Source organism: Aspergillus undulatus (assembly GCF_047715775.1).
Source record: "Aspergillus undulatus strain CBS 261.88 unplaced genomic scaffold BDV17scaffold_52, whole genome shotgun sequence".
Taxonomy (NCBI): Eukaryota; Fungi; Ascomycota; class Eurotiomycetes; order Eurotiales; family Aspergillaceae; genus Aspergillus; species Aspergillus undulatus.
This window is the reverse complement of record NW_027396656.1, coordinates 121,460-145,266: the sequence shown is the minus strand read 5'-3', so window position 1 is coordinate 145,266 and position 23,807 is coordinate 121,460. Positions and strand designations below refer to the sequence as shown.

Genomic DNA, 23,807 nt, shown 5'->3' with positions numbered 1-23,807 from the left:
CAGTCGACGCTCGCTAGGGATGTGAGGACGCGACCCAGGACCGCTGCATTAACGGGGCGTCGCACACAGACAAAGCACGAAGATCCTGGGCGCCGCTAGACATCGTGGTTGGAAGAAAGTTTCCTTGTCTAATTTTGTCATATTTGTTGGGTTTTATTCATCTCAGTCATAATCACAGACTTATTGGGTTACTGCCTCACCGTTGTAACTTGTAACCTTAGACGCTATGATGCACATCAGCATAAACCCGAGCTGTGTAACCGCAACAAAGGGCGAAAAATATATGTCCTGAGGTCCTGGAGAACTTGCGCTCTTACAATTCCAGGGCGCGGCCTTTCTAAAGATCGCAAGACACAATGTTTGCCGTCGCAACTCTCATCTACAGGATATCCGACGAGTGTTAGCAACATATACTCCGCAGTCCACCCAGGTATTTAAAGCCAAGGTCCCACAACAACGGTCAACTCGCAATTTAGCCCGGTCGTACCGCAAACAATATGTGCAGGTGGTACGAGGGACCTGCAGGTGCCGTGGCTTGTGACCGTGAGCTTGTATGGACATTTGGTTGTTTTGTCTTAGACCTTCTACACTGGTGAAATTGAGGCAGGTACTCCTTGCGTGGTAGGAGATAGGGGACCATTCCTAGGTCTCATGTGCGGGGTGCCTGTCATTGAATATCCCCATATTATTAGATGTCATAAAGACAGTTCCAAATGATTTTGTCTTGCTGACAAGAACGGAGTCCACCTGCGGCATCAGAGTACCTTACGTACTTTGTCGTACAAGTGACCGGGCCTGGGGTAAATCTCCAGCTGGATCTGATCGCGGAAACAAAGCATAGTACCGAAATGCTGACTTGACGTCAGGATTGCCACGCGGCAGGGGCATTCCAGGCTGTCAGGTTTATCCTGCGATCAGTAAGGAGTGATTCCTTGAAGGAGACTGATTGTCACGAGGGTTGTTTTCTAGGGTAGTTTAGTTGAAAGAGTAAACAAAGAAGCTAGGGGAGTGCTCAGTGCAGTGAGCCTTGAGCAATCCCCCCTGGACGCTTGATCCGAGTCGGCTAGCTCCGAGCTCCAGCTGTTCCCTGAGTGCCGGATATTATTAGCCGGTCGCTGTGGCTAAAGTTCACTAGACAAATGGAGCTGCGAAGGCAGTGGGGTGGTTCCTTGGTGGATGGTAGTGGTACTAGTACCGTATCAGTACTTACTTACCGGGTCGCTGCTGATAAGGAACAAGGGACGTTTTCGGAGTACGTACTGGTCATACGAGACTCGATGTCATAAAATAAATTTACAGAGTACGTAGAGAATTGTTTTCGAGTTTGAAGATGTCAAGATTCCGCAAGCGTGGTTTGACGGTGGCGAGGCCCAAGAATATCTTCTGGAGCACAGAGCTGGCAGGTTCCATTGTTCCAAGCTTCCAAGACTTGGAGCATGTCACGAGAACCGTGGATCGGTGGCCACGGGCGTGGAGTAGAGGTAAGACATCGACTTCAGATTTTGCACTCACACAGTGAAGAGCTGGGAATTCGGGATGATGTCGAGGTAGTAAATGTGCTCTAGGGGTGCTCCTACTCAGGCTCTGTGCTCTCTACTTAAAGGTGATTCATCCCTACAGGATCAGAGGTAGTTACTACTGCTTTTTTCTACTGGTAGGGAGACCCTTATCTTCCCTATCTACGTACAGTACGGTAATTACACCGGAAGCGTCCGTGAGTTGACCCCGACTTCTGAGGGACTAACACTCTAATCTCCATTTATTAACTAGGCGCTCCCTCCTTTCCCTCCTGGTCCTTTCCCTCTCGATCCGGTCGTCTTTCCTTCGTTTTCAATCTATCCAACATTCCCGATCGCTACCCGGAGCAGAGCTTTATTGCCTCTCCTCCCTCTCGGCCCTCTCTCAGCGGTGACCTGGTCTTCCTCTCCCGCAGTCCTTCGTTGATTGGTGCGCTCCTCGATCATACAACTACTATATTCAGATTGCACTTTATACTCGCAATCTGAAACGCAATCTCCGCATACTCTTCGGTAAGTTCTGCCTTCATTTTTTCGAGGCATTGTCAATCATCATCAGCACTCTGCAATAATCTGCATCTTATTGCACCCGGACCCAGTTCCTGCTCTTCTAAGGTCCATGTTCCCCTGAGTGGACCGCGAACAAAGACTTTCGATCAGGCCCACCATATTAATATTTTATGCCTACTATTCCCTGCGCTCGGCCTCTTACTGACTTCTTCTCGATCTCCTTAGACCCTGTTCTCTGTATATGATTCTTGGTCTCTGATGATCCTACATACCCTTCGCCATGTTGCGCCTCACATCCGCCTTGTTCCTGGCCTCTCTGGCCGCCAGATACGCTGTCGCGGCCGACGACTTCACGCCGCCGAATTGCAGTCTCGACAAGCAGTGTCCTGAGGAATACCCGTGTTGTTCTGGTATGTTCCCAAACTTTAGTTCTCGCTTTGTGTTGGTTCACCCGCTCATGTTGTACAGTATACGGACAATGTGGTACTGGCGCCTACTGTCTCGGCGGATGCGATCCCCTAATGTCGTACTCTCTCGATTCGTGCGCGCCCATGCCCGTTTGCCAAAGCAAGACCTACAAGTGGGAGAACCTGGACAACGCTGCTACGAACGCCAAGTACCTCGGAAACGCCTCGGCTGCCGACTGGGTCTACAGTGGAGAGCCCAAGCTCGAAGATGGAAACCTCGTCCTTACCATGCCCAAGGAGAGCACCGGCTCTCTCTTCGCCAACAACCACTATGTCTGGTACGGAAAGATCGGCGCTAAGGTTAAGAGTTCCCGCGGTGCCGGTGTGGTTACTGCCTTTATTCTGCTGTCCGACACCAAGGATGAGATCGACTACGAATGGGTTGGTTCCGATTTGACCGAGGTCCAGACCAACTGGTACTTCCAGGGTATTCTCAACTGTAAGACTCTTTTCGTCCATTGATTGTTGGATCTGTTGCTGACCTTATGTAGACGGGAACGGCGACAACTACAAAGTTGACGGTCACAACACGTACGAGGACTGGCACCACTACGAAATCGACTGGACCCCTGAGAAGCTTGAGTGGTTGATTGATGGCAAGGTTGTTCGCACACTTACCAAGGAAGAGACATTCAATGAAACCTCCAACCGCTACGAGTACCCCCAGACCCCATCCCGCATGCAGATGTCTCTTTGGCCCGCTGGGCAAGCTAGCAACGCTCAGGGAACCATCGAATGGGCTGGTGGTGAGATTGACTGGAACTCTGAGGACATCAAGAACCAGGGCTACTACTCTGCCTCCTTCGGCGAGATCTCCGTGGAATGCTATGACCCTCCTAAGGGCACTAACGTCGACGGCGATGTTTCCTACGACTTCAAGGACGACAAGGGCTTGGAGAGCTCCGTCGAGATCACCAACAACAAGACCGTGCTTGCTTCTCTCGGTGCCACTGGTCTCGACATGGACCTCGGTGGCGACAACGACGACAGCAACAGCTCCAGCAACTCCAGCACTTCGGTCCCTGAGAACCAGGGAGGCACTGGCAACGAGCCCGGCTCAAGCGGATCTTCAACCGGGTCCGGCAGCGTATCAAGCAGCACCAACGCCCCCGGCACCTTCAACCAGGGCGGCGACAGCGGCGATGACGGCACGAACGCGGCTCCCTCCGAGCGCGTCCTCAAGGGCTCGTTCTTCGCAGTCCTCGTCGCCGTTGTTGTCCTCATCACCATGTGAACACCTTTACCATCCTTCTTTTTTCCCTTTTACCTCTTCTTGGACTATACTTTTTTTTTTCCTTCTTTTACACCCTCGGCCTTTGGACAAACAGCATAGCGCGTGGTTGCGTTTCCAATCTACGATTTCCGCCGTGTGATTTGTGTCATGTTATTATACCACTACAACTTTCATGTTCTATACCTGGGCACTCTCGCCTCACGGACCCTGGTACCGGTACCACCTCCATACCAACGGGCTTCTTTCTCAAATTTCATGTCCATTGATTGATTGACCCGGCTCTTTCCTCGGATGCCTTGATGTTTTACCTACTACTATCATGATTGCGCACTATTATCTATGCGCCTGCTCGTATCGTCGTTATTCGTTATACCATGTAGAGAAGGCCGTCTGCCTCTCTTCTCTACTCTCCATAATAAATATACCCTCTTTCCTTGGTCTTGGTCTTATTCAGTTCCAATTGTTACATCGCTTTGCTTGTTTTATCCATCTTGGATGGGTTGGTTTGGTTGAGCTTGCTGTTAATCGCTACTACTAAACAATAAAGTGATGCCGGATGAGAAACCCTGACCGGGCTCAACTTTGTCTATCCCTCTATCCCTCTTAGAGTTTATCTTTACCCGTGAGTTTCTATCGTAAGGTTTGTATTCTCGGGTAGCAAGCCATGCGCGGGCGGCTTGATGCTTGATAGCCTTCCCAAGGTTCCAACCATCGAGCCGGCGAACCTTGTCCTGGGCCCCATAGGCTAGTAGTGCACGACGGTCTGGCAACTCGGATTCCCCGGGGAGATTTGTCTAGCGGGATACTACAGGAAAAAGGAGAGAGGGAACGGGTGAAAACCATGAGATATGATGTGATGTACATAACCTAACACCCAATAGACGCCAGAAATAGCCAAGGAATTGCAGTATGCAGATATTGAGCGACATAGGACCTTAGATGTTAGATGAAACCATTGACCCAAAACAGAAGTAGAAAGCAAAAGCAGAAACGGATTGGCGACATTCATGCTTCATGACGAAGATGATAATCAAATGCTCAGAATAAATTCCTAATCTCAGATTCAGATCTAGTCAGAATCAAATCAATGAACAGCCCCACACCCACACTCATCACCTAGAAACGAGCGCTTCTTAAAGTCACCATGGTACGTATCGATGCCCTCGGTGCGGACGTCATCGCCGAGCGGGTCACCGAGCCAGGTGAAGCTTTGGCCTTCAGTTTGACTTTGGCTTTCGGCGCCAGCTTCAGCTCCTGCGGACCAGAACTCGGAGTCCTGGAGACGCTTTGTGATCGCGCCGATGTCTAGATCGAGGTAGTCGGCGAGGAAGTTGCCGACTTCGGTGTTCTCGTGGTTGCCTTGGAGGGGCCAGGCGGCTTTTGAGGAGGAGGCGTAAATGTTTACATCGACGGCTGTAGAAGTAGAAGAGGTTAGTATGAGCAAAATTTATCATTCGAGAAGTGAGGAAAGGAGGGTGACTACCAGAATGACCGTGCGTGGACCAGCCGATCTGAGCTCTGCGGCTGATGATATCGGCAAAGACGTAGGATGATGGAATAGGGTTGTTGGTATCGAGCAGAGCGTCGACCTCAGCCTGGCTGGCGTCTTGTACTCCGAGGGCCTTCTTGAGGAGTTCTCGGGTGTACGCTTCCTGGGCGGACTTGTCGGTGTCGGGGTGTTCCTTGAGGTAGTTTCGCAGCTCCTTGGTCGCGAATTCAGCGGAGTGGCTGGCATTAGCGAGAACGCTAGGAAGCCAGAGGTAATCCGGGTAGGAGGTGTGCAACTGGCGAGCGGCAGCGAGTCCACCGGTCTCGTGGTCGGACGTGCTGACCATGACGCCCGGGGTGGAATCTTGTTCTAGGAACTCGAGTACCGCAGCGATCGCCCTGTCGTAGGCGAGAACCTCGTGGACTTGGGCGGCCGGGTCGTTGCCGTGGCCGGCGTGGTCGATGCGGGAGCCCTCGATCATGAGGAAGAAACCTTGCTCGCTATCCTCCGTGGCCTCGCTGAGGATCCTCAGCGCGGAACGAGCCATTTCCTCGAGGGACGGATACACGTCATTCTGAGCTCGACGGTCAAGCTCGAATGGGATATCTCCTTCCGCAAAAAGTCCCAGAAGCGGTAGCTTGGCTTCCGTGCCGCCATTGAGAGCGTCGAAACCCTTGCGGTCCTTGAGGTAACTGAACCCCTTGTCCTTAGCGATCGCAACTAGATCACGGTCATCAGCCCGACAGCTTCCCTCCGTTGTATTAGGCAGGAAGTGGCACCGCCCACCACCCATAATAAGGTCGACAACACGACCAAGCGGGTGCTCGCCAATCTCCTGCTCCGCAATCTGGTCCTCGTACTGCCGGTAGTTTACGTGCGACACGAAACAAGCCGGCGTAGCATCGGTGATACGAGTCGTCACCACCAACCCAGTCTTGTAACCAGCCAGAGAGGCAGCCTCGAGCACCGTCCCACAAGGCGAATGATCAGGAAGCACAGAGATAGCCCCGTTGTAACTCTTGAACCCGCACGAGAAGGCCGTCGCGCCGGCCGCGGAGTCGGTGACTAGACTCGAGCTTGATCTCGTCCGGGATGTACCTAGGATGTGCTTGTCCAACACGAGGGTATCGTCGGCGGGTAAGCCCTCTGTGAGTTGGCGGAAGCTCCGGGTCATACTCAGGCTGGTTGGGCCCATGCCGTCCGACACCATGAAGATAAGGTTGCGTTTGCCGGTCGGTTTTCCGCCGGGGCCCCATGATTCTTTGGAATGGCTTTGGGCCCAGCTTGATTCGTGTTGGTAGACGACTGCAATGACGATCACGGCGATGGTGGCTATGAGCGCCCAGGCGAAGAGACCGATTTCACGCCAGAATCCCCACCCCCGACGGGGTTCGGGGCGGCGGGTGCGTTCGCCGGTCAGGAGGGCGTCTTCCTCCTCGGCATTTCGGATGGAGGACTGTTCTGATGATGGACGTGGTGTCAGGAGAGGCTCTTCTCGCGGCATTGTGAGGGAATGCAGAGAAGGGGGTAGGTAGGAAGATGCGGAGGTTGGATATGGGGACCTTCGGACGGATGAGGATGACTGGATTGCTCGGCACGGGATTTGCGTCAGATCCACTTTTTGGTCAGCCCTGCACGAGATCAAGAAAGAGGTGAATTGTCTAGTTTGCTATACAAATACAATATAATACATTCGAGACGCTCAAGTCATTTAGCTGCCGCCCTTCCATCCGATCGGAATCATAGCAGCCGCAATCTCAGAAACTCCCCGCTCGGTCGCAAGCAGATTGAACTGCGCAGCAGCGTTCCTCGTATCCGCAATCTCAACCCGGATTCCCAGCGAGTTAATGTGCTTCCTGCTCTCCGGCGACAGAGGCAAAATCGAACCTCCCATCCCAAGAATCAACAGATCTAACACCATAATAGTCAGTCCATGAAACTCGTATAGATCGACCCGGAAAAGGTTCGTAAGACATACCCGGACGAGGCCACACCAGGTCCAAAATCCCCCAAGCCGACTCGTCCACCTCAAACTGCCCCTTTGCATTTACCATCCCGCTCTTACCCTCATTACCATCCTTATTGCCCGCCCAAGGCCTCCACGTAAACGCCTCCCCGCCAAGCAGCAACACTCCATCGCCACTTGTAATTTTCACGCCATTGTCGAGATGAAACCCCGCATCTAGACAAGCATCGACAGCAGTCGTCGGGGTAGGGGTATTCCCCAGGACATCCAGCGCCGCGAAATCAGTCTGTGTGTTCTCCTGAGACGGCGGGCCGCGGTCATGGCTGCGCGGTTTCGAGGGATGCGCGCGGGATACCATGCGCGGAGGGCGCACGGGTGAGCCATGGGAGGTGCTGTTACTGCGCTGGGCGGGCGCAAATGGCGAGGTGATTTGTGGCTGGATGCGGGTGAGGTTCGCGCAGAGAGGGATGGTGGTTCTTGCTGGGTTGATGGAGATGGATGTTCGAAGGGCTCGGAGGAGCTGGAGAGATGGTGGACGCATTCTGAACAATTCAATCGCAAGATTGACTCGTATTCTTAGAGGAATATCTGAGAACGGGCCGAAAGAAGGTTGTTTTGAAGCTCCGGGTGGTGTTGATGAAATGCTGCGATGCAGAAAGCGGAGGTGACGAAAGACCCAATCACTGAAGCCTTACGAACAAGGCATGCAGCTAGTCACCCAATGAGAGGCCACAGAATTACATAGCTCTGGACGCCTCAGGCACAAAACCTGACCATCCTGTCCGGGAAGAGAAAGAACAAGCCTAGTGGAGCAAAATGACCTTCTATTGATTAGAGATGCTATACTATAGGTAAGTACGATATTACCGCAGTATTTCCAAGCGAAACTATCTAGGAATAGCCCTGCTGCCTTTGCTGCAGCGGCGTCCCAGCTCAAATGGCAGATAAAAATGTCATACAAGGTCGTATATCACCCCGAACGCCTTTTAGCCAGGAAAGCAATGAACATGTCAAGCAGATAAACGTGGTAAAAATAAATCCCCGCTCCAGTCTACGAGCAGTATTCCGCCCACCTCTCTAAGTCGAATCTTGCGTCGTAAAGAATAATGCATAAGCATGATGAATGTCGGATATGTAGGTAGATGTCAGTGTCGCCGATTGGGCGCGTAACCGATATGAGCAAACACCCTATTATTGATGATGATGGAACTGCTGTGGTCGATTTGCGTTCGAACCATGCTTACTGTTCCGGTCCTCATCGGACTGGCTAGAGCTGTCCTCCGCGGCGGCCGAGGTGGATGCGCTGCGCAATCGCTGGGCTCGATCTTGGAGCACCTGCGCTTCTGCAGCTGCTCTCTGCGCGCGGATCTGCTTGCGCCACATGCTTGCATACCGGCCCTTCATTGCAAGCAGCTGTTCATGTGTTCCGCTTTCAGAGACTTGTCCCTCGCTTAGAACCAGAATACGATCAGCCGTGGTGATCGTGCTCAATCGGTGTGCAATGACAAGCATCGTGCGTCCCTGAGAAAGAGTTGACAAAGCACCCTGGATGTGTTCTTCTGTCTCAGTATCGAGCGCAGCGGTAGCCTCGTCCAAGAGAATGATTCGTGGGTTTTTGAGAATGGTGCGAGCAATTGCCACTCGCTGTTTCTCTCCACCACTGAGTCGTAGACCGCGCTCACCAACTTTGGTATTGTAGCCGTCTGGAAAGGACATGATCTTATCGTGGATACTAGCAGCCCGGCAAGCCTCATAGACATCGTCGTCCGAGACATTCGGGTTGGCATATTTCAGATTATACATTAGGGTCTCATTGAAGAGAACGGTATCCTGTGGCACCACCCCAATGTGCCTCCGGACGGAGTCGATAGTGACGCCTTCCACATCATGCCCATCGACTAAGATGCGGCCTCTTTCAGAATTATAGAATCGGAAAAGCAGGCGGAAGACAGTTGATTTTCCTCCGCCCGACTCACCCACCAGTGCAGTTGTAGTTCCGGGCTCGCAGTGGAACGTAAGACCGTTCAATGCCGGCTTACGAGTGTCGTAGGAGAATTCGACGTTGTCAAATTTGATGTCTCCCTTGCAAACGGCCAAGGGGCGGGCGCTGGGCCGGTCAACAACCGTAGGTTGTTCTCTGAACAACTCCAGCAAGCGCTCTGCGTTGATCAGAGCTGACTGGATGGAACGGTAAAATGTCCCAAAGAAATTGAGTGGGCCTTGCAGTTGGGCCATATAAGTGAGGAGTGAAACAAATGAACCTACATCCCGTTGGCCTAGCGAAACTTGGTAGGCGGCGATGAAGCAGACAATCAGTAGCCCAAGCATGAAAATAGTGTTTTGAGTGGTGTTCATGAGGTTCAGAGAAAACAGAACGTGGTACTCGGCCCGCTGGAAGTCAGACACCGCGCCTCGATACCTTCCAAATTCGTAGTCTTCGGCGTTGAAGTATTTGACCGTTTCGTAAGAGACCATTGAATCGTTCCTGGAAAGTCATGTAAGCAAGATCAAATAAAGACATGGAAGATTGACAACTCACTTCACGGCATCTTCTTGTCGAGATGAGTTAACCATCTGTCGCCGGATTTCGGCCCGCCACTGGGCCATACGGATAGTCACGTAAAGATAGCAGAAAGTGATCATAGTGACGACTAGAGCATAGTATGCGTCTAGCGCGATAAGGAAGTAGACAATCGCAACGCAGAGATCAACCAACATCGGAACCACCTGGAAGGTAACTTGCTCTAGGAAGGTGTTGATCGAGCTGCCCTTACTCAGGGCAGAAAGAACCTCGCCTGTCTTTTTGCCGAGATGGAAGTCCAAGCTGAGGCTATGGACATGTTCGAAAGCAGCCGTTGAGAGTTCCATGTACGAATACTGGCTCACGGGGATCCATAGGCTGGAGCGTAGAGACCCAATGAGCCCCTGGCTACCCTGAAGCCACCGGAACAAAATGTACAAACAGATGTCGAACCACGGCATGCTGAATTCGTCGCCCTGTTTGGACAGCTTGTTGGTAATCACACCAACTTGAAGGGGAACGAGGACGTTGACGACGCGTTGGAGGATAATAAGCAAGAAACAAACGAGGACCACCAATTGCAGACGACGCGATTTGGATGGCCAAAGATACGGGAAAAATAGGGAGTAACCACTAAGATATTCCCACCAGCTGGTGGACGGTTGTGTCGTTGGACGAACCCAAGGATCTGTCGGCTTAGACTTCTGCTGGCCACCGTGGCCATTGGTTGACCCGTAGGGGTGTCCATTTTCTGTACTTGAACGAAGAAGTCCTGTAGTTTCCGTAGGGCCATCCCCATTCATCCGGGCCGCTTTACGGGCCGCACTTGGGTATTTGAGAGAGCTGCATGTGTAAAGCATGACCATGACGAGCAAGACCAGAAGGCGGATGCTGTTACAAACGACCCCGCCGGCCTCCCATCCGGTGATGCCTTTTCGCAGATGACCGCCTGTGGGTTTTCCCACCGCAGGTTCGTGATGCGGTTGAGAGTAGATGGAGAGGGAGAGCCCCAGGATTGCCAGCTCGAGCGGCGCGGCTACCAGCCATGGCACGAACTGAGCGAAAGTGGGTGACGGATTGGTATCTAGGAGGGAGACAAGGATAATGGCATAGTCAAAGAACGATCCAACGACATAAATCTATGAAGTATTAGCTAGGCTTTCAACTCTCGGCACGTTCGGCACGGCCATCTATGAACCGTGCAGAGAGGCGAACCAGGAACATACCACGACGGCTTGGCCACACCACCACTGCTCCGATCTAGCAACCACCACATGAGCCACATTTACGGCAGCCTCCGTCACCAGCGTCACTAGGACAACAACGGAGAGCAACTTGAAGCATAGTTTTGCGTTTCGAGAGAACTTTTGTGGCGCTTTTACCACGGCCACTGAGCTCCTCGACCGCTTTGGAAGCGGACGTCCCCCTGGACCTGTCTGTGAAGCAGAAAGGTTACGGTTCGCAGTCCTGGCCGTTATCACCGAGCTGGCCACAAAGGCCGAAGCAAACACCAACAGAATAAGGATCGGGTAGCCTATTCGAAGGGATTCCAAAAACCCCCTCTTGACGTTATGACGACTCATGGTGGGAGGGTTCCTTGCGCAGGCCCCTAGGCACAATATCCAAGACCGGTATTCAAATTCTTTCCATGGCACGGCGACCGTAATGTTCCTCCCAGCGTAGGTACAGCTGACGTCTAAGCAGTGGCGAGGATGGGGTCAGGCGAGACTGAATCGGAAACGACTGAGGTAGCAAAGGACAGACGATTCGGAGGGCTGGTCTCGGGCTCTCGGCAGGATTTGTGATGATCGAAAGGATCGACGGAAGAGAGCGTCTCCGCTCTCAGTTCTTGACTTCTCAATTAGTTTTTTTTCCTGTCCTTGGACTGTGCTTCGAGGATGTGCGTATATCTAAGGCTCAGATTGCAAGAAATAATAAAAAATAAATGAAGATCAACGAGCAATTGGAAGAATGCGAGAATACAAGAGCGAGGCACGCGAGGCGATAGAAGGGCGATAGCAATGGGCAGAAAAGGACGGGGCAGGTGGAGTAATGGCTACCCAAGAAGAGAGGATGCAATAGTGGGCATGCGAAGGGAGAGCCGGGAAGAAGAAGAGGAAGGAGGGAGAGGATCGGACAGAGAGAAGAGAGGGAGACGGAGAGAGGGAGGCAAGCCGGATACAAATGAAGTAGAGCAAGCAGAGAAGGTATGGAGAATGACGGTGTGGTGCATGTGCAGCTGTGCCCTTGGTGGCCAGAGCCGTTCCGGACTCGACTAGTCTGCAGTAGCTGGCCCCAGACGGTTCTGCACTCAAGCTCCCCCTTCAATGAATCAAAGGACTTTTGAATCGCAAGTTTATGATGCCGAGTCGACCCTTGTTCAAACTTCCCGGCTCTCGCCTTTAACCGTTCAACGGTGAGAATTTCCCGGGCTGTTTGTGATGAGGCGGATCCTAGCTATCCAGGGTGTCTTCCTAGTGGGTGGCCATGGTGCCGGCCAGACTCAACTTATACATCTGTACAGAGCTCGGTGCTCTGGATAAATTAAATATTATTGGATTTTTAGTTTGTGAATTGTGGTGCACTGCGACTTTGTGCGTTTGTCCCCAGGATCTTGTTGTCGAAGATCATCAATGGCCAACAACTGTCGGAGCTAGGCGGGCCAGGGAAGGATCAATGCCCAATGGGATCAGGGAAAGGTCTTCTAAACAAACTGGAGATGGCGGTAAAAGGCCTGATTCTGAATCCCTGATGGAGATGGCCGGCGGTTTACAGAAGTACATACGGTCTACCTACACGGCAAGCAAAGGGACTCGAGGCACGGACTTCAAGCCCGCGAAGGGCCCGTTTTCAATCGAACTGAGTCAAGACCGTCTTGGGAGGATGTGGCAGCGCATTCTGATGCTTCAGTGTTTGCTTGCTACGCCAGATCATCAACGGATATCAAACTCCTGATGATTCCTAGTCCTACAGAAGTCTTCTGCCCATCCCGACCACGGCAAGCTAGCCAGTCCCACCAGTCCCGAGGCTGCGGATGATCTAAAGCCTGCTCACGGACGGTGCTTTGCAACGTTTCGCGCAGCCTGGATCGAGATCGAGACCTCTATTCATAGTACAAAGGTAGAATCCCATGATCGTGTTGGATGCCTTCTTGTCATCCAATTCGTTCCCAGACCATCAGCTCTCCCTTCCACGTCAGATGGACAAACCAAGGCATTCTCAAGTCCACCCCATCGCGCGACTACACCGCCCTTCAACATGCTGAAAGTGAAGCTCGAGCCGCCAGTCAACCCCCCTTCCTTCGCTGTTTGTTCAATCGAATCTGCATTCATCCAGCCCCGCCGCGATTGGGCCAACTGGAGGTGTCCGCTGCATTCCTCAGCGTACAGATGTGCCTCAGCGCGACAGCAACAGAGTCAGAGATGCGAGACTTGAGATATGATCTAGGTGTGCAAAGTAGTGATATATCAGCTGGACAGGTCAATCAGCGAAAAAGCAAAAATAGATCTGGAAGACCAGTGACCACAGACAGGGTACTTTACTGACCAAAAGTCCGTATCGAGCTAGAACGGCGCTAAGCCCGATTGGCGCCCTCCATCGCGTGTCAGGCCCACCAAGTACCAAGCACCAGAGCAGTAAGGTCACGGGTCGGATGTGCCTTCTGCCGCGGCCAACCATCGCAGGGGTGACCTTGCTTTGCTCTCGAGTTTCAGTATCGTCTTGATGCACATTTGCCTCAACTCTTACTCGCCTGTCTTGCATTCTTGCCGCGTCGTCAAGCAGTACTGTGCTTACTGACTAATACCTGACCCTTCTCCGCGACTGGCCGATTGCAATCACTCCGCAGATAAACGTCACTGCTCGTCTCAGACTTTCTGAATCTTCCCCACGCAAGCGCATCTGACTTTGACAGCTTCTTCGAATCTCATTACTCAGAGTATCGTTCACCAGACCATGGAGCCTCGATCTGTACTGGGCTAGGCCTTCGTTGAGTGGTCTGCCCTTCGAGGCTGCGAACCTGAAGCATGTCCGACCTCCCCCGATTGCCCACCCGCGGCAGCACTTCCCCAATTCCGCCTCCCCCTCCTCCGCCGGCCCCCGTGCAACAGAGCCAGAACAAGTACTCCCACCGCGCTGCCAGTGCCCTCGCCAGATTCGCCCAGCCGTTCTTTTCAGGGTCTCGGCCTCCCAGCCCGCACGGCCCCGGGGTTCGTACAGACCCGTCTGCTACTGCCCGGTCTACCAGGTCCAGGTCTTTGTATGGCCTCCAACTTCCCCTCCCTTGTGTCTCAGCCCACCACACTTATCGCGCGGCTTGTATGTGTGAGGAAGCTTAATTATGTCATCTGATTGGGTCTTGTCTTTCTTGCCACTGAACCTTTGACGCACCTATACTAATATTAATTGCTCGATAGGCCCGGGGCATCGCAGACAGTCACCCATAAGACCGGCATTTCAATCGCTGCGTTGGATATCTCCCCGCAACGGACGCATGCAGTGATTGGAGGAAAAGAGATTCTGAAAACGATTCGTGTCCTGCCTGATCATTCGTCGGAAGAGTTTAACCTACGCAATGCTATCATCAGTTACTCTTCAACCCACCACACTGGAAGCGGTCTTTCCGCACGCTACAAGGACCAGCTGACGGTGAGAGATGTGAAATGGTCACATGGGTTCTATGATCAGATTATTGCCACCGCGGTGGCCAACGGCCGCATCGTCTTGTATGATCTACATCGACCCGGATTAGAGTATTGCAGATTTCAAGGTCACAGCCGCCAGGTCCATCGGCTAGCCTTCAACCCACATCAACCAGCATGGCTTCTCTCCGGCAGCCAAGATGCTCACATGCGGATGTGGGATTTGCGGGATGTGCAACCGGATCGTGGCGTCGCAGTATGCGGCAGCACACACAGTTATAACGGTAATAGCGATGCTATCCGCGATATTAGGTGGTCTCCCGTCGACGGTGTCTTGGTTGCGGCTGCCACTGACAGCGGCGCCATTCAGCTGTGGGATGTTCGCAAGTCGACGAGCCCTTTGATGCGGATTACTGCTCATGATCGGCCTTGCTATTCAGTAGATTGGCATCCGAATGGGAAACATCTCGTCAGCGGCGGTACTGATCGCCAAGTCAAGGTCTGGGATTTTTCAACAAACGCCGAGCGCAGACAGAAACCTTTATCTCACTTTCGGGCTCCCCAGGCAGTCCTCAACGTCCGTTGGCGCCCGCCATCATGGTCCAGCGAAATGGAAGGCTCTGGTGACTGGCAGTCATCACAGGTAGTGACATCATACGACAAGGAAGACCCGCGAGTTCATTTGTGGGATTTCCGTCGACCTCATATCCCCTTTCGAGAACTGAACCGATATGACTCCACTGCCACAGATTTGCTTTGGCATTCTAAAGATCTCCTCTGGACTGTAGGCGACGGCGGTGTGTTCACTCAAACCGACATCCGCTATGCTCCGCAGGTGGTTAATCAACGCCCAACCTGCTCGGTGGCCTGGAATCCCAGCGGCGAGGTTCTCGCTTTCTCTCAGAAGCGTCTCAGAAGGAGTACCCTGGGTCTCAGCACGAACGAGTTCATTGGTCATACTGAAGAAAAGGGCATAAATGGCGAGACACCAAGCCAGAGTCCTCCTGACGAGGCGGTTCTTGATGAGCCCTTGTTCGCATCCATTCGACCCCGCCACAGTAAGTCTAGTAGTATCCGTACATCCAAGTCCTTTGGTAGTACTCCACCGGCAGCGGCAGATCTGGTCCCAATACTCCCACTGGAGAGAATGGTCTCAAAAACCACTTCTTCCGCCCTGTGTCAGAGAGGTATGGTGGTGAATATTCCCGGTGCCACATTGGATCGGGAAACGTTCCAGTACCTTGCTCGCCAGTACTCCCCTCTGTTCCATGACAAACTCAGTATCACTCAGAAAACCCCCTTACTGCCACTCTTAGGCTCACTAAGCCGCAATGCCCAGTGTGCTGACGACTTCTCGTTGCCTAAATTGGCGCAAACCTGGCGCGTAGTGGAATATGCTATCGTTCAGGAGCTTCAAGCAAGGCAAAGAGCACAACAAAAATTGCCCGGAAAGGGCACTCGCACCATCAAAAAGTCATCTTTGGATGACTCGAGACCCGAGAAATTGCGGCAGCTGGAGGACACAAAGCATGAAAAGATGAGGAGTCGCTTCTTCAAAGGGGTTACAGAGAGTGAAGCTCCCAAGAATGCGCTCTCCGATTTTGAGAGTACCTCGAATATGCCGACGCCGATTGTTCAACCTTTACCTGATTCTCGACCTGGCTCGTTTGATAGCACAAACTCTCAGCTCAATGCTTTAGAGGATGCCGATGATATCCACCCGCTCCCACCATCAGTTCTGAGCTCGAACCAGGGAACGATGGCTTCGACCGAATGGTCCTCCATGTCCGATATTGATTCTCGTCCTATTCAGCAACTTCAGCATCGTGAATCCAATGACAGTGAAAATGTACCCATATTTTCAGACGGTGCGCCACTTGACCGACGTGATTCGATGCCCACTGAAATTGAGGAAGTTGGGGACGAGCCAAGATCTGCTCCATTGGCAATTAGTGGCAGGACGGATTGGCATAATCGTGGTCGGCCGCAGCTCATGAAACAGATATCGGACGTGGACGAGTTTGATCAGAAGATGGAGGATAAAAAGGCTGCTATACGCGACTTCAAATATTTCCCCAAGAGGCCCTTGTCTCTCGAAGCACATGCGGGGTCTGCCAAACCGGGATTCTATCGACACGAATCAACAGAAAGTTTCCCAATGTTTTCCGCGTCGACAACCAGTTCGCATCCCTCCAAGTCACCAGGCACATCATTTACCTCTGCGGCCAGGTTGCATGATAGCACCGCGGTAACCGAATATGGCCATCGCTTGGCCTCCAGAAATGAAACTTTGATAAGGGCCCGCAGCGATTCCATCATTACTACCAGTTCTATACCAGAAGAAGAACTCGAAGAAATGCTTGCCGAAGGTCCCATAGGCCATGGCCACATCCACGTTGACAGGCCGTCGACTCCCACCTCGCTTCTGAAAGAATCAACACCGTTGAAGTCACCGAGTCAGGAAGATCAGGGCCAGTCTACTCTTCCAGCAGCAGTTGATGGTGCCTCCAGCTACTCGATTAACGAGTACGCGGACAGCCTACCGCACATTTCCATCCCATTGTTGTCCGATCAAAGCAACAATAACCCATGGAGCGCGGAAAATCTACTGAGAGAAGCCATTAGACATTATCACAGCAGTTCCAATGTTGACATCCAATCAGCAGCCCACCTGCTTCAAAAGCTACATATTCTCTTCGATGACTCCGAAAACATTCTACCTAACGAGGAAAGTCAGACCATATTCAAAGCATACAATGAAAGCCTCATACGTCAGTCGATGTATATCGAAGCAGCCGAGCTTCGCTCACTTTGCTTCCCATCTTACCCTGCGGTCTACGAGTATGCTACAGGTGACACTTCAATGAACGTGTATTGCTTCACATGCAAGAAACCATACGAAAACCCCAAGAACGACAATTCTCGCTGCCACCGTTGCAGCACTCCCCAAGACCCTTGCAGCATCTGCATGAGTCTAGATCCGCCACCAGAATGGGTTATCGAGCAGAGTGCCTCACCCCTCGAGACATCCCACGAACAGGACCTGGACGCCGCTGCCAATCTTACCCTATCTCATTCCTCTCTTCAGACCGAATCCTTCCCGCCGTCTGAGTTACAGCGCCTTGATGGAACAAGCCCAGAGATCTACCAAGACGCACGTCCCAAAGGCACAACCCTCTGGACCTGGTGCCAAGGCTGCGGTCACGGCGGCCACCTCGCCTGCATAAACACCTGGCTCAAAGACATCGAGATCAGCGAAGGCGGCTGCGCTTCCCCAGGCTGCATGCACGACTGTGGCCCCGGCCCACGCCGCGACCACAACCGCAGAATCCTCCTAGAGGAATCTAAGAGGCGCGACACCGCCAGTCGCAAGGCCGGCGTGGGCTTCGTCAAGCGAGATACCTGGGCCAAGACAGAGAGTAAAGCCGTTGAGCAGGTCCGCGGTATGCTGGGCGGTGCCGGTGCCGGTACTGTTACCCCTGGCGCTGGCGCTGGTCCGGGTGCAGGTATTGGTGCAGGTATCCCAAAGGGAAGCGCGTCCACCACGGCGACCACAACGGCCAATCCCAGTGTTGGGCCCAGTGCAGCCTCGTCAAATCTGATGTCCTCGCCTAAGAAAGTGCGCCTTGTTACTCCTAGCGAGCAGGAGAGGCCGCTGAGAACTGCGACTGGATCTAACCGGACCAGCTTCGGTTGATACGCTAGTCAAATACTGTGACCATTTCACTCGGTACCTCTTCTTATGGCGTTCACAGCCGTCATCAATTTTACGTGTTGTTTTTCCTGTCTGAAAATCCAGACACACTTTCTGATATTGGTATATAGAATCTGCTTCTGGGCAGCGACAGGCGTCCCGGGGTTCTGATAATGATCGCGAAATGTATTATCACTTTGCAGTGCCTTCTATACCCATTTTATATGCAAATCCACCCACCTTATCCTAAACGACGTATACAACCAGCCTTGATCCAGTGGCAATTCCTCGTGATTAGTTAGTCTACTGCTCATAGAGGATGCGCCTCCTCTCCCCGGGACGCTGGACGTAAATAGTGGAGGGTCAAGTGGGAGCTTCGTATCGGATATATATATGTATATCGATGCATAAATACTCATAGTACCTCAAAACTACTATCGCGTACGTATCCTCCCATCTGGACTAGTTGGTATCCGTCTCTGCTGTGCCGGAGAGAGATATATATATCACGCGATAAGAAACCGCACAGGATCGCACCTTCCTTGGTAGACAATACTGAACATTCAGATACATTGAGGGAAAGAACGACTCATGATTACTCTTGCCGTTCCCATCGCATGATACGTGGGCTCTAGCTGGGTCGTGCCTTCATCTTGGGTGGATCTCGTTGTCGGCACATGTGCTACTGCTGGTGGTTGTAGAAATATAAAACTCAATTTGTTGTCTAGTAGCAAGGTGATGCGGTCACGAATGATTCTGAGATGTACAAGCAGACAGCCTACTGGATAAGAAAACTAGATCTCCTATACCGCAAAGAAAGAAAAGATATCCACAGCTTTATTTATCTCCACTATTCTACAAACCAAGAAACAAGGATTCAGCAATAACAAAGAGTAGAAAATGCAGCCTTCCACATCATGACAGGAACAGACCGACAGATTTTATACTTTTGTCTTTGTCATATAGATTCCTTATCCACCTCACAGCATCATCTAATACAGTCGTCTTTGCGAGCATTGGAACAAAGGAAAACGAGGGAGGGAATCAACAACCGCGCCGGTATCGTCTCATCGGACCCGAGGTAGCTCGATCGGACCGTTTACCGGTACCAGTACTCGGGCTTGACGTAGTCGGCGAAAGTCTTGGGCTCCTCGTGGGGAGGGTGGTGGCCGTGACCATGGTCGTCTGGTATGGCTGTGAGCTTTCTTGTTCCTAGCAGATGGTTAGGAGAAGTTCAGGTAGACTTACGAGCGTGAGGATCCTCCTCGGGGCCGATGTAGTTGAGCTTGACAACGTTGCCGCACTCGCCGCAGCGCTCGAGAGGGCGGTCGCGGGATACCTGGAATAGCAATCAGCAAACGGGGCTGTACACCTTGGTAATTATGATGTGATCCGTACAGTGAGCCAATTAACCTGGTGAGAGTCGGCAGGGAAACCAGTGCAACCAGCGTACTGCTCGTCACCGGCACCGTTGACGATGATGGGGTTGTCGAGGGTTCCTATCGTTCGCGTCAGACCGAATGCCCCTCTCTTCCTCAATAGATATAACTCAAGACGCACCCTTGCGAGAAGCATCAAGAGGCCTCATGTCGAAGATGTCAATGCCCTGCATCTTTCCGATAAGTTCAAGACGCTCAAGACCGGTGGCGTGTTCGATGTCGGCAGGAACGGTACCGGCCTTGGCACCAGGGGGGATCAGGTCTTCCTCGGTCTTAATCTCTGCACACAGGATGGACACCAGTTAGCTATCATGTTTTCATTACGTCAACATCGGTGGGCCGTTCGAAGCTGAAGATGAAGGGAGGTAGGTGATTGAACGGAGCTCAAGACTCAATTGCAGTAGCCAGTATTGACAATGTCGTATAGTGCTCGCCAGCAATCGGAAAGGTGCAATTGATGGTTGATATATGGGAAACTCGGCGGGACGGGATACGAACCTTCGAAGGGAAGGATCTTGCCCTCCTTCTTGGGCTGCCACTTGTTCTGGTCGGCTATACATAGAGAGCATATGTTAGTTATTATGTCTCGAAAGAATTGTCTTCGATATGATGGCCAAAGACACCACCAGCCGGGCTCAATAGAGTCGCGCTGAGATATGATATGGCATGATCGGATTGAGTTGTTTGGGATTGGAGGTCACGTACCGCGAACGATAGAGGAGGAGAAAGGGCGGGCAGAGAGAGCCCGGGTAGGGGCGCGCCGCGAAAGGGCGATAGCTGTGCGTTGGAAGAACATTGTCCTGTGGGGATGGGTGCAATGCCAACGGACAGGCGTGGAGGAGAGGGAGTTTAGAGGGTGAGGTTGAGGTGAGTTTGAAGCCGCTTCGGCCCGTGGTCTGACCTGCGGCCACCGCTTTAATCATCTGTGCCCGCTGATTGGCTGCTGAGCTAGTACGGCACTCCGGGAAAGCCCGTCTGGCTGTTTACCTAATCTGGTATCATGCTTAGGGCTTAGGGCTAGCGCTCTGGACATCAGGCAATCTACAACGCAGTATTATGTAGCAGTCTCTCCAATGAGAGTCGTGAGGCGAGAACCAGCTCATGATATCCAGTATTTCCACAGGCTAATAGATATCATACAATAACCTTACATCAGCCGTCCGGTCTAGAGCCATCGCTAGTAAAGAACCCGCGTCCAAGTGCCTCTTTGTACAACCTGCCAAGCAAAGTAGGTCAAAGGCACGAATAAGTAAGGAAAAGCTGAAGGTGACGGAGAAAAGTGAAGGACAGGGAGAAAAGGGGGATTAGAAAGGGGGAGAGGGGGAGAAGAGGTCAAATATAAAAAGTGGTGGACGGAGAAACGTGAATTGCATGCCCATCCGTAAATCCCATGACATCATCCATAACCCATAACCATAACATCGAATTCAGAGCTGTGTTGCCTTTTCTCGACATGCCGCTGGTGTAAACCCATTGCCAACTTTTCCAGCAATTATACGCCAGCGATCGTTTTCGTACTCTTGCATAGCGCGCCGTAACCGTTGCACCTAGTTACTCCGTCAGTATAGCCGCCCTAAGACAAACACAAGCGAAGCCCAGGGAAGTAGAGAGTGCGCCTACCATTTCATCACTCCAGGCCACATCTTTCGCCTTCAACTTGGTGCAATAACGGACCTGCAGCGTACCGCTCGTTCGACCAGGAAAGAAATCAGCTATTTGTTTCCAAGTCAAGTTTTTGTTTTCTTTCAATTCAACCAATAACGCATCCTCCTCTGGAGTAAATTTGAGTTTGGGACCCCGCGGTCGAGGCGCCGGATCTGGCATCCCCGGTTGACCCACGACGCTCGGTGGGCCAGACGGCAAAGGCGAGGTTTCAACATTCATACCCTGGCGCTCTGCGGCGCGTAGCGATGCGTGAGGGGGAAGATGATGGTGGTGATGATGTTGGGGCATGCCCATGGGGTCTGTAGCTCCGAAACCATGGCCTGACATTGGGTGATGGTGCTGCGAGGACTCCCCGTGCACGGAGAAGAGCATTTCTGGGGAATGGGTCGCTTCGGAGGCTGCTTCTGGTGGAAGGACCGGCAGCTGTCTGATTCCATGGTCTGTACTACCGCCCTCTGGCTCGGTTTCGGAATGAGGCCTTTTCTTGCCACGCTGAACGGACGGCGGGATGTCAAAGTTGGCAGTCGCGTACTGCACCGGGAGCTGGCGGGGGAGCATTTGAGCCTGATTGAGAACAACTGCTTGCGAGATATCGGGGACTGCAGTTTGTGGTGTCGCGGTTGAAAGTACGGTCGCATTCGCATGGTGCTGCTCAAATGCTGCGCCGTGCGTGTTTCCAGAAGGGAAAGACGTGTCTGTCTGTTTCGCGTGCTGAATGTGCGGCTGCTGGGGGTGATAGACGAGCGTGCCTTCATGTTCCTCGGGTTTGCAGGTAGCATGTTGAGAGTAGTCAATGGCATAGTCTCGGTACGGATCCGCCAGCGTCGCGGACATACATCGGTGCTGCTAGAGCCTAGAAGCCCTGGCAGGCTACCGAACCAACTGTCAAATAGTTCTAAAAGAACGTTATGGGCAACACCAACGGTGACTGGCCTTGCGATATTGACCGATTTGACGATAACTGTAGCGTTGCCTTGAGAAGAGCCCTCGGATTTTCAATCAACGTCTCGCTCTGGTGTCTGATGGTTGTTATAGAAAGGAACTGCGATCGCCATGTACCAGATGACAACCCAAGCTCGCTTTTGCCCGAATCAAGAAGGATACTTCTAGCTCTACCTCTGCGTCAGAACAGAACGAGGTAAGATATCGCGATACCGTAATTGGGCCGTCGGCGATATGTGGACCAGTGATCGAAAGACAGAAAATAAAAAGGAGAGGCTGGATTAAACTAGAGACGACAAACACGCAATCCAGCAATCCCAAGGAAGTGGGGAGGCGGGAGACGAGGGAAAAGAGAAAGAGCGAAGCGAGAGAAAACGAAGAGGCGCAAGTACATAATATCAGGGATGGTCTGTACTCACCAGGGTCTGACGGACTTTCGAAGTTCCAAAAATACTAACACTCAACTTGCACGTACGCAGTAGTATCGCTTTCACCAACTAAGCGCAGGATACACCCAAATAGTGGCCGACTAAGCCCAGATCTAAGCGGGAAGGGCTGGGTTTACTCTCTGAGCTCGAGAAGCCAGCGGGCTGAATCGTCCAAACGGCACGTTAGCCGCAACCCGCGTTGCGTGTGAAAGTTGCAGAAGCGTATCGCCTATCGACTAAGATGCTAAAGGAGGTTGTAATAATGGATGGAAGAGAAGGAAACGGCAGACAGGGTCAGGATATGCCGTCGTGCATGGAGATAAAGTCCCTTTGCAGCAGGTTGAATTCTGGGCTGCGGTCAACAGCAGCCAAATACTGAGAAGGAAAGGTTCTGGAACGAGGCAGAGGATTCAGGGTACGAGCAAGGTGCGCACACACGCGGCGAGGTACATCACCAGAACCAGAGAGATGCAGGTGGCTAGAGAAACAGAAATGCCCATTTGGCGGATCTGCGCTCTGGTCAAGCTTAGCTTGCAAAGATGAGCGAAGGGACTCAGAGCGCAACGGTCTTACTCTGATACTACTAGAGAGGCGATTTGACGGGATTCCTCAGCGTCATTTCGCACCCCTCCACCGGGCTGTTCTGGTCCCATGCCAAGGCCATGGCAGTCGCAGAGGGAAACAAAAATAACGATTGAAAATGAGAAAAACTATCGAAAAGGGTAAGCAGCGAATAAGCGCGGAGGCAGGAAGAGTGTGGCATGAAACGCTCAGCACGACAGAGAAGAGTCTCACTAGGAATTGTGCTTGGCCCGATTTCTTTGAACGCCATTCGCGATCAATGAAGCGGGGGGAGATCCAAACCCAATCCATTCGCAGGTCGAGCAGCATACAAAGTTAGCTTATTGGATACGAAATGGAAGGGCAGCTGGTGGGTTTCGGAGTAAGGGAATCAAACCTGCGGCTGGGCGTGCTTTAACTAGCTAAGGAATCCCACCCCTGTCAGGACAAGGACCTGTCGTACGTCGTCGCAGCAACTCCACCGACCAGAGACGCCAGGAGTGGCTAATCGGAAGTAACTGTCGGCGAGACACCCACGAGGAGAGGTGGGTGATGTGGATGACTGGCGGCAGATGCAAGACTCGGTCGCTGGTTGGAGGGGGTTGTGTCATCCTCTTGCGAGTGAGAGGTTCCAGCCCCCGTCGCATCTTGACTCGAGCGATAAAGTCATAAGTAGATTGAACGCGCGGGATCTCGGTTCTCGAACATCCTCTGTTCTCAGAAGAGGGTCGCGC

The 23,807-nt window shown here is 52.4% G+C and overlaps 9 protein-coding genes across 9 annotated transcripts; 3 read left to right on the top strand and 6 right to left on the bottom strand.

Moving 5' to 3' along the window:
* Window positions 1-2,307: 2,307 nt before the first annotated feature.
* On the top strand, window positions 2,308-3,728 carry utr2 (putative cell wall glucanase (Utr2); the record flags this gene model as incomplete). Its single annotated transcript, XM_073762812.1, has 3 exons — window positions 2,308-2,437; window positions 2,496-2,933; window positions 2,986-3,728. The coding sequence occupies 3 exons, from the start codon at window positions 2,308-2,310 to the stop codon at window positions 3,726-3,728; spliced, it is 1,311 nt and encodes a 436-aa protein (XP_073612430.1).
* Window positions 3,729-3,888: 160 nt separating this feature from the next.
* On the top strand, window positions 3,889-4,312 carry BDV17DRAFT_182202 (uncharacterized protein). The gene has a single exon (XM_073754954.1). The coding sequence runs from the start codon at window positions 4,048-4,050 to the stop codon at window positions 4,264-4,266; it is 219 nt and encodes a 72-aa protein (XP_073612429.1). The 5' UTR covers window positions 3,889-4,047; the 3' UTR covers window positions 4,267-4,312.
* Window positions 4,313-4,563: 251 nt separating this feature from the next.
* Window positions 4,564-6,796, bottom strand: BDV17DRAFT_271799 (alkaline phosphatase). The gene is made up of 2 exons (XM_073758824.1): window positions 5,212-6,796; window positions 4,564-5,141 (listed from the first exon to the last, which is right to left on the bottom strand). The coding sequence occupies exons 1-2, from the start codon at window positions 6,719-6,721 to the stop codon at window positions 4,813-4,815; spliced, it is 1,839 nt and encodes a 612-aa protein (XP_073612428.1). The 5' UTR covers window positions 6,722-6,796; the 3' UTR covers window positions 4,564-4,812.
* A 49-nt stretch (window positions 6,797-6,845) lies between these two features.
* Window positions 6,846-7,945, bottom strand: BDV17DRAFT_271797 (uncharacterized protein). The gene is made up of 2 exons (XM_073758823.1): window positions 7,196-7,945; window positions 6,846-7,128 (listed from the first exon to the last, which is right to left on the bottom strand). The coding sequence occupies exons 1-2, from the start codon at window positions 7,722-7,724 to the stop codon at window positions 6,929-6,931; spliced, it is 729 nt and encodes a 242-aa protein (XP_073612427.1). The 5' UTR covers window positions 7,725-7,945; the 3' UTR covers window positions 6,846-6,928.
* A 45-nt stretch (window positions 7,946-7,990) lies between these two features.
* hmt1 (putative vacuolar ABC heavy metal transporter (Hmt1)) lies at window positions 7,991-11,951 on the bottom strand. The gene is made up of 3 exons (XM_073758822.1): window positions 10,931-11,951; window positions 9,723-10,843; window positions 7,991-9,668 (listed from the first exon to the last, which is right to left on the bottom strand). Exons 1-3 carry the CDS (start codon window positions 11,285-11,287, stop codon window positions 8,375-8,377), a joined length of 2,772 nt encoding a protein of 923 aa, XP_073612426.1. The 5' UTR covers window positions 11,288-11,951; the 3' UTR covers window positions 7,991-8,374.
* Window positions 11,952-13,940: 1,989 nt separating this feature from the next.
* BDV17DRAFT_271785 (WD repeat protein) lies at window positions 13,941-18,466 on the top strand. The gene is made up of 2 exons (XM_073758821.1): window positions 13,941-14,058; window positions 14,120-18,466. The coding sequence occupies exon 2, from the start codon at window positions 14,553-14,555 to the stop codon at window positions 18,039-18,041; it is 3,489 nt and encodes a 1,162-aa protein (XP_073612425.1). The 5' UTR covers window positions 13,941-14,058; window positions 14,120-14,552; the 3' UTR covers window positions 18,042-18,466.
* Window positions 18,467-18,490: 24 nt separating this feature from the next.
* cox5b (cytochrome c oxidase subunit IV) lies at window positions 18,491-20,328 on the bottom strand. Its single transcript, XM_073758820.1, has 6 exons — window positions 20,183-20,328; window positions 19,976-20,029; window positions 19,599-19,757; window positions 19,437-19,537; window positions 19,287-19,377; window positions 18,491-19,223 (listed from the first exon to the last, which is right to left on the bottom strand). Exons 1-6 carry the CDS (start codon window positions 20,271-20,273, stop codon window positions 19,138-19,140), a joined length of 582 nt encoding a protein of 193 aa, XP_073612424.1. The 5' UTR covers window positions 20,274-20,328; the 3' UTR covers window positions 18,491-19,137.
* A 235-nt stretch (window positions 20,329-20,563) lies between these two features.
* On the bottom strand, window positions 20,564-22,526 carry BDV17DRAFT_271780 (SANT/Myb-like DNA-binding domain-containing protein). Its single transcript, XM_073758819.1, has 2 exons — window positions 21,098-22,526; window positions 20,564-21,024 (listed from the first exon to the last, which is right to left on the bottom strand). The coding sequence occupies exons 1-2, from the start codon at window positions 21,974-21,976 to the stop codon at window positions 20,905-20,907; spliced, it is 999 nt and encodes a 332-aa protein (XP_073612423.1). The 5' UTR covers window positions 21,977-22,526; the 3' UTR covers window positions 20,564-20,904.
* Window positions 22,238-23,524, bottom strand: BDV17DRAFT_182066 (uncharacterized protein). The gene is made up of 5 exons (XM_073754952.1): window positions 23,308-23,524; window positions 23,086-23,222; window positions 22,951-23,028; window positions 22,504-22,859; window positions 22,238-22,245 (listed from the first exon to the last, which is right to left on the bottom strand). Exons 1-4 carry the CDS (start codon window positions 23,401-23,403, stop codon window positions 22,757-22,759), a joined length of 414 nt encoding a protein of 137 aa, XP_073612422.1. The 5' UTR covers window positions 23,404-23,524; the 3' UTR covers window positions 22,238-22,245; window positions 22,504-22,756.
* Window positions 23,525-23,807: the final 283 nt, after the last annotated feature.